At 40.4% G+C, this 8,531-nt stretch overlaps 1 protein-coding gene and 1 long non-coding RNA gene across 2 annotated transcripts in view; one reads left to right on the plus strand and one right to left on the minus strand.

The window, feature by feature from the left end:
- Positions 1-6,107, plus strand: part of LOC123961262 — a 26,485-nt gene extending 20,378 nt beyond the window's left edge. Inside the window, exons 2-3 of the long non-coding RNA XR_006822693.1 lie at positions 1,413-1,608; positions 4,339-6,107. This is a non-coding gene — a long non-coding RNA (uncharacterized LOC123961262). The remainder of the gene's footprint in view (positions 1-1,412; positions 1,609-4,338) is intronic.
- The window catches only part of snupn (snurportin 1), a 29,317-nt gene extending 21,138 nt beyond the window's left edge, over positions 1-8,179 (minus strand). The window contains exons 1-8 of the mRNA XM_046036490.1: positions 8,026-8,179; positions 5,847-6,011; positions 4,704-4,887; positions 4,393-4,497; positions 3,054-3,150; positions 2,274-2,371; positions 2,027-2,104; positions 1,438-1,518 (exon numbers count right to left, since the gene is read on the minus strand). Of these exons, the coding sequence (XP_045892446.1) occupies positions 1,438-1,518; positions 2,027-2,104; positions 2,274-2,371; positions 3,054-3,150; positions 4,393-4,497; positions 4,704-4,887; positions 5,847-6,004 (801 nt within the window). The 5' untranslated portion in view covers positions 6,005-6,011; positions 8,026-8,179. The remainder of the gene's footprint in view (positions 1-1,437; positions 1,519-2,026; positions 2,105-2,273; positions 2,372-3,053; positions 3,151-4,392; positions 4,498-4,703; positions 4,888-5,846; positions 6,012-8,025) is intronic.
- Between the last annotated feature and the right edge of the window lie 352 nt (positions 8,180-8,531).

An 8,531-nucleotide genomic window follows, 5' to 3' on the forward strand; every position in this document is an offset into this window, starting at 1 on the left:
TGTAAGTCGCTTGGGGTACGTCTCTATCAGTTTTGCACATCGAGAGACTGAAATTTTTGCCCATTCCTCCTTGCAAAACAGCTCGAGCTCAGTGAGGTTGGATGGAGAGCGTTTGTGAACAGCAGTTTTCAGTTCTTTCCACAGATTCGATTGGATTCAGGTCTGGACTTTGACTTGGCCATTCTAACACTTGGATATGTTTATTTGTGAACCATTCCAGTGTAGATTTTGCTTTATGTTTTGGATCATTGTCTTGTTGCAAGACAAATCTCCGTCCCAGTCTCAGGTCTTTTGCAGACACCATCAGGTTTTCTTCCAGAATGGTCCTGTATTTGGCTCCATCCATCTTCCCATCAATTTTAACCATCATCCCTGTCCCTGCCACCACCATGTTTGACAGTGGGGATGGTGTGTTCAGGGTGATGAGCTGTGTTGCTTTTACGCCAAACATAACGTTTTGCATTGTTGCCAAAAAGTTTGATTTTGGTTTCATCTGACCAGAGCACCTTCTTCCACATGTTTGGTGTGTCTCCCAGGTGGCTTGTGGCAAACTTTAAACAAGACTTTTTATGGATATCTAAGAAATGGCTTTCTTCTTGCCACTCTTCCATAAAGGCCAGATTTGTGCAGTATACGACTGATTGTTGTCCTATGGACAGAGTCTCCCACCTCAGCTGTAGTCTCTGCAGTTCATCCAGAGTGATCATGGGCCTCTTGGCTGCATCTCTGATCAGTCTTCTCCTTGTATGAGCTGAAAGTTTAGAGGGACGGCCAGGTCTTCGTAGATTTGCAGTGGTCTGATACTCCTTACATTTCAATATTATCGCTTGCACAGTGCTCCTTGGGATGTTTAAAGCTTGGGAAATCTTTTTGTATCCAAATCCGGCTTTAAACTTCTCCACAACAGTATCTCGGACCTGCCTGGTGTGTTCCTTGTTCTTCATGATGTTCTCTGCGCTTTCAACGGACCTCTGAGACTATCACAGAGCAGGTGCATTTATACAGAGACTTGATTTCACACAGGTGGATTCTATTTACCATCATTAGTCATTTAGGTCAACATTGGATCATTCAGAGATCCTCACTGAACTTCTGGAGAGAGTTTGCTGCACTGAAAGTAAAGGGGCTGAATAATTTTGCACGCCCAATTTTTCAGTTTTTTATTTGTTAAAAAGGTTTGAAATATCCAATAAATTTCGTTCCACTTCATAATTGTATCCCACTTGTTGTTGATTCTTCACAAAAAATTACAGTTTTATATCTTTATGTTTGAAGCCTGAAATGTGGCAAAAGGTCAAAAAGTTCAAGGGGGCCGAATACTTTCACAAGGCACTGTATAAATAAAATACATCATTACACCTCGTATTTTTAGCATTTATCTGACTCGAACACTACTTGCACTGTGTTTGCAGAAAAATGGCTGAGAACTTTTCTTACGCTGAAGCTGTACTCAGCTGCCAAGGCTTTCTGAATCAACTCTGCTGTGCAGTCGGTGCTTTGGAGGCTCACAAACCGGAACTGTTGGACCAAACAAGACCAGAGCACCAAGTTATTAGTTCCAAAAAACAATTTATCTTCTTGTCAAATGTGAGAAATTGCTTTCCAATGGTGAGTATACACTACAGGGATTAAGCCTGATTTAGCTCCCACTGGGCTGTACCACACAACGCTTAAGATTAAGTGGTGGAACTTGAACTCAGGCTTCCAACTAGCACCGTAATCTTCAAGATTTGTGTGCAATAATCACTTTCGAGCCCAATTAGTCCCAAAGACAGTAATGTGGAGTTTGCCTTTAATTTCCTTTGTCTCATTTCTCCCTGAGGAGGTTTAAGTACATGTTCAGGACTTTATCTCATCTGTGGAAATGAGGTGCAGCAGGGCGTAAAGCACAACAAACACAAAATGCAGAAAACCTAAGATCGAATAAACATGTTATTGTCTCAAATAACATTACAAAGTACTGGAAACTAGGAAGGAAAATGGGGGGATGAAGTGAAGAGGCTATATTCCTGGTGCTGTTACTCACAGGGTTGCGCTTGGCGATTTCTGATAGGCCGTCCGTCTCTTGGACTTTAGACTGGAGCCAGTAGAAACGGAACTCTGTCTGTTGATATCAGAACAAGAACTGTAAACAAGAAAACTCCTTTTCAAATCTTGAGCCAATGAAATGGGCAATCTGAGAAAAAGAAAAGCACATCTGTGGCCCAGACTTTGCTACTTAAGCAATTAGACAAGCATTCCTGGATTGCTGGAGGATTAGAAGCCAGTGTTACCGGGCAGTCATACACCGGGTGGCCTCTCCAGCACATGACATCCAGGATGTAGTATGTTCTGTCCACCTCACTGTAAATGCAGTCCAGAATTGTGTAGTCTGCATGGGACACATTCAAAAGGCCATTTACAGATATGCAGCATCCACTAGTATGAAACTCATTTATAAATCACTTACTATCTCAACTATTATTTACTAAATGAAGTGATATTTTTACAACCCTATAGTACAACATGAACTCGACATACTGTATCTGCAAGGGGTCTGATAGGATTAGGTTGGAAAGAACCTCCACCCACTACCACAACCAGGTCTGCAAGACATTTTAAAAACAAAGGCTCTGATTGACCCCTTTGTTCCAGTTTCTCCCTTTTATTTCACCAAATAGTAAAAAGCAAAATATTTCCCTAAAATCACCATTCCATCCAATGGAAATAGTCATGTTTTATTCATATTTGGTACCTCTAAAACTGTGGGATCTTCTTTAGAATTTAAAATAAAGTTTTGTGAGTTTGAACAACGCTTGGCTCCATGATATGAGTTTTTTTTTCTGACTGTCCCACCAGCAGGTAGGTGTGATTTAATCGGTTAAAAAGTTTTAGCTGTGAATATGACATTTAAAACCTGAGTTTGGAGTCTAGAAATTCTTTCGATATTTCGCACTACATCTTGGCAAGAACAAAAGCTGTCAAGGAAATAAACTCACAGGTGAACGGGAGCAAATGGGAGGACAAACTGTTGGTGAACCACTTTCTTGTGTTGCTGAAACAAGCCCACCTACCTTTTCCCATGGCTGAGTTGTGTCGGTTCCCACCGGGCAGCAGGGAGGGGAAACGGTTTACACAGTAACCGCTTTTTGTGTAAGCTGCAGTGGAACCCTTCAGGGGGGAGAAAAACGTGAAAAACAGAAATGATATGTGAGGGAGGAGACAACAGTTACCACAACGTCAGCTAGGGCATTCATGTATATCTAGCGTTTTGAAACTATGTGACTCATGTAATCCAAGGAAGGTTAAAATCAATGGCAACTGGGACTAGGTTGGAGATACTCAAAGATGTATCTTCAGAAGAAGCATCTCATTAGTAGCCTGAGACACGAAACATCTTTGACCATCTTAGCCTAGTCCAGTTCCACTTGATTTTAACCTTCCTTGGATAACTGAGAACCCTCACAGACATATATGACTCATGGTTTTGAAAACTGCATTGAGTAGCAATTTGGCTTAAGCTAAAAATCCAATTTAGGTTTTTCTAAGCTTTGGATACAGGACCCCACGTATGGTCACCTAATACAAACACGGTCATGGGGGATTTACAATACAGATTTTTGATGATTTGGACAAAATATATGTTAAATTAGGACTGATACATATTTCAATATGGCGATAATCACACACACAATTTTTAAAATAACGCTTTTAGATTCTTCTTGTTTTTCAATTTTCTCAACACTTCTTAGGTGTCAAGGCCTAAGCGTTTGAAACAATTCTATGCCTGTGACTATAGTATATGCAGCTGCAAATTTTTTATAATGAAAAAAAATAAATAAAAAAAGCTTATTTCGCAACTTACATACACAAATCTACTTCCACAGTATTATAATCACTTCCAGCATACTGCTTTCTGAGCCACACGTTAAGGAAAATTATTCCTATCTGTAACCGCATTATTAACTTTGTGGAATCGTACCTTAGCAAGCAGCGTTAGGGTACAACTAATTTGCACAATGCAGTACTAGGAATAATGGCTCATCTTACTTACAGGCACCTCATTTTCCCCCAATACCATGAATGCAGTGTGGAATTTACAAGCAATAAATGTAAATCCTCTAAAAATACTGACTGAGTACAGCCGTGACAGTGCATTCAAATTAGAAGAACAAAGAAGATCCTTTTCTACTGTTGTTAATGTTAATCAAATTTTGAAAATAGTAAGACTTGGTAAGGCGGGAAGATGATCAAAAACAACGAGACAGAAACTACTTCAAATATTTTCAATTCAACAAGAAGCAGCTCACAGAAAATTAATAATTATCCTCTACTTCTTTGCTTAATTCTAAAATTCAGGGATTGCAGCGACAGACTGTGTGAAACAACAGAAGAGCGGTGACAGATTCTTACCTTGGAGGCGACAATGAGAGATCTTTTCCCTACAGGACAGACCACCATCAGCCAATCAGTGTCCAGTTCTGATGGAACATCCACCAGCCACTCTGACAGCATGAGCTAAGGAGGAAAGGAAATTGTGGAACAAACTCAGCATTTCATCTTCATCAACGCTGCTTTCAACAGTCCAAAAATGATAATGTCATGTTTGTTGGCATTCAACAAGCTTGATGGGCTGTCATTCTAGAAACAAACACGCCCTCTGCTGGCCAAGACAAACAATGCAACAGAAAGGCACAGGGCATAATGTGCATTAAAACACTGACCTGGTTTGCATAATGTTTTGGCAGCTTCCTCCTCTCAATCTCCATCCCCTCTTCTTCTGTGCTGCCATTTTGCTCCGGTTTCCCCTCCTCTGGTTTCTCCATGTCCTCCTCCCCATCGCTGTCTGCCCCTGTCCAGTCCCCATCAGCCAGACGCCGCGCATGGTTGACGTAGTTTAACCTTTTACTGAGATTAGTGAGGGGGGAAAAAGGCTCATTCAGATACTGTAGCACTCTGGCATCGTTTTAAAGATGAAAACATCTCCATTATCTTCCTGTACACGACATAGTAGTCAACTAAAAAACATTAAAACATGCATTTAAAACGCAGCCCGACACCAGCAAATCTGCACACTGTGCATTCTTAAGTTTATTGGTTTTGTCGAGCTGGAACGAAGTAATCTTTTATGAGCTTTCTAGAACTGCGCATCATCGTGTTTAGGATGTAGCTGACAACTGTAGTCGAAAGTATGAAGCTGGAAACAGTTCAAAGCAGAGGTTACTGGAAAAAGGTCTCCAGTGCATTCTGGTTGCCTTTCACCACTGAGCAGTAATGAGCCCTCACTGGAAGGGCAGGAAAACCTTATCAATAACTAATTTGGAGAAGTGAATCTAGATTGGAGGAATTGTAACCCAGAAGGGATAGGCTCCATACATGTTTACTGACTCCGGCTGCGGCGCATTATGGCTGCGCTAAAGTTTTATTCTGTCCCCTTCCAGGCATTATCTTCCACTGTTAGTGTCTCAAAAGATTAAGTAGGCTATGTAGTTAAATGGTTATTTTTTTTGTCGGTTTTGACTGTGTTTATTGTTGATATACGATTGGGAGTCTGTACAGGGTGTTTTATTTTGAAAATTGACCGGATTCTCTATGCTGTTCTGTGTCTGACTTCCTGCCCGGTTCAATCTGCTCTGTACTGCTGGACAAGGCTTCTGTCAAAAATAGACTGGCTACCTATTCTCTGCAGAGCGGAGAGTTGCGTCTGGGATGCGCTGCGGCCGTGTCTGGTGGACTCACAAGCATTGACTAGAACGGCCGTGATTAGCTCTGGCAACCGCGGTGCAGCCGTAACGCCACACAGGTGGATTCAGTGGACTTTGTTGGTCATTATCCGGGGTCAAATACTGACATGTAATGACATTTACCTTTTCTGCAAATCAAGGAAACGGCGGCGTCGCTCATTCTGCTCTAGAACGCTGTACTTGCTCTTGTATTGGGCCAGCCGTGGGTGTGGGGCGGCCGTACTGTTGGGTTCCTTTGACACAGCAAAGCTGGCCGACAGAGCTTTGGTTAGGTCATCCATGGGGACTCTGTAAATGAATTAAAAAGGTTTTTTTGACCACCCTGAGACTACTGCAGGTATCTATATTGTAAGGAAATGCTGGATGAATTCATAAATAAATCACTATATGCAAGTCTAAAAATGAAAACTGCAGCAATATTAGTGGAACTGGTCATTCTAGGAGAAGCTTGCAGGATTGGCTCAATTTCTGTTTGCTACCACACTTGAAGAATGGCGTGCAAAATGAACATACAAATACAAGTGAGGTATTGCACTTTAATAGCGATGCTGTTCTGTGGTTTTGAGGCAAAGCTGTATCCATCATATTGTATTTCGGCAGTTCAGCAATTTGCCAGTTAACATCTGTTTGACATTTGCATGACTGCACACATGATCATATTGATGTGTGTTTGTGACTCAAGACTCTGTGTGGGATTTATCTCAGCCTTCAAAGGTGACCTATATGCTTTTCCATATTTTCTGTCAAATCTATAATGTTTCAGTGTCAGACATTCATGTCCAAAGCTTCAAATAATGAGAAGGGAGGGGAATGAGAAATCCCTGTGAGCCAAAGCTCAAACACAGTAGCTTGCAGAACATTTCACAGAATATAATTCTGCTAAAACTTGTCCCCAGTTAGCTTAGTCTATAAAATGTCAGGAAAAAAGGGCAAAATGCCTAAGATAATGTATAAGAGCCCAGTACGACACCTTCCAATTGCTTGTGTGTTTAACCAACGGTCTAAAAACCAAAGATATTATGGGATATGGACCCAGAGAATGTTTGACACCTTTGCTTGATAAATGCCTAAAATGATGTTGCTAGCTTCCATCATCAGCTCCGGAAAATACGAAGTGGTACCCGCCTCCCACAACCTGCTGCAGCTTCTGACGCAACTAATAATACCTGCTACGTCATTTCGCCAAGTCAAAACTCCAAAACCATCTAATTAAATTTTGACTTGGCAGAATGAAAGTTAAAGATAACTAACAATTTCAGATATTAATAATCAAAATTAATTCCAAGATATCTATAACTTGATAACATATCTACAACCTATAATGTAATTCTCAGTTAAAACTTATCTTAAAAGCAGAATGTAGATATCTTGAACTTTATGACTAACTTAGTCAGAATTCAATTGTAGGTATCTTAAACTGAATTGCAGATCTGTAATGATAAACCCTATACATATACCTTACTAGTGAAAATGTGATTACACATATCTTTACTTACAGTTTTGACTAGGCAAAATGACAATGCAGATATCAGTAATGAACATCCATTAATAAATAAGCCAGCTAATAAATGTTAAAACGGCATACCATAAAACCCCATACAAAGGTGATGCAAAAGGAATCTGAATCTTTACAGTCAGAAATACATAATTACAGATATATTTAATTAGAGCTTTGACTAGGCAACATGACATTGCAGATATCAGTAACGTTAGTGAACATCCAGTCTAATATAACTGGCTAATGCAATCTGAAGTGGGATGCCATCATTAGGTATTGATAGTGCCATAACCCAGGCATAGTGACCATGTAGATACATAATGTGCCAGCTGTTGCCAACATTAATTTATGTGCCCAAATAATGTATTTGTCCCTGTCTGTATCGTAGACTGGTGGTTCCCCAAATGGAGTTCAAGCAGCACAGAAGTAGAGAGGGCTTCACTTGGTTAGCCTACTTCATTTAAACGCCACATAACTTAACACACTGAACTAGCACTACGACAAAATGGAAAGTTTACTGTTGGACAGGGCGTTTCACCCACATCACTGTAATATTTTAATTTGTAAGACAAACGTCTTCTCGAACTGGTGACAAAGCCTCATGTGGTGTTGGTGGTGGTGGGGGGTCAGCTATTAGCAGCTAGCATCGCGCTAAATTTGCTAACATAACCAGCCGTTAGCAACAGCGATGTTACTGCGTTAATTCCCTACTACCTACACATCATTATCAGGCTCAAGGTAACTAACGTTACTGGACAGGTGGTTTGGTCGGATAACAGTTAACAATATTAGCTAAATACATACCTTGGACATTCAAGGAGGCTGCTGCTGCTGCTGCTGCTGCTGCTGCTGAAACGTCACGCTGTCATTTTTCCCACCAGTTTGCGACTTTTAGTTGGCCGACTAAATATAGCAAACTAACCCGGAGTTACACACCAATCTTTAGCTATGAAACCCTGTGTAGCTGAGTGGTCGGCGATTTCAATTACACCAGATTTGTTTATTTCAGTGCGTATAGCTATGTACATTTATAGATATTTGCAGTCGTGGAGGAAGTAACTCGATAATTAGCCCAAGTAAAAGTAGTAATACTACAATATAAAGAGCACACCATTATTATCAACAAAATATAACAGTCCTACTGGACTTATTAACATTAAAAGTTCTCGTTAGGCAATGGATTCTATAAGTGTCAAATTATGACAATAGTGCAACATTAATATTAATATTGATCTTGATTGATATAAGCTGTACGGTAATGTAGTTGGTCGAGGTGGAGATGAGTTTAACTACTTTATCTAGACTATAGG

This window comes from Micropterus dolomieu, linkage group LG22, assembly GCF_021292245.1.
Source record: "Micropterus dolomieu isolate WLL.071019.BEF.003 ecotype Adirondacks linkage group LG22, ASM2129224v1, whole genome shotgun sequence".
In the NCBI taxonomy this organism is placed as follows: domain Eukaryota; kingdom Metazoa; phylum Chordata; class Actinopteri; order Centrarchiformes; family Centrarchidae; genus Micropterus; species Micropterus dolomieu.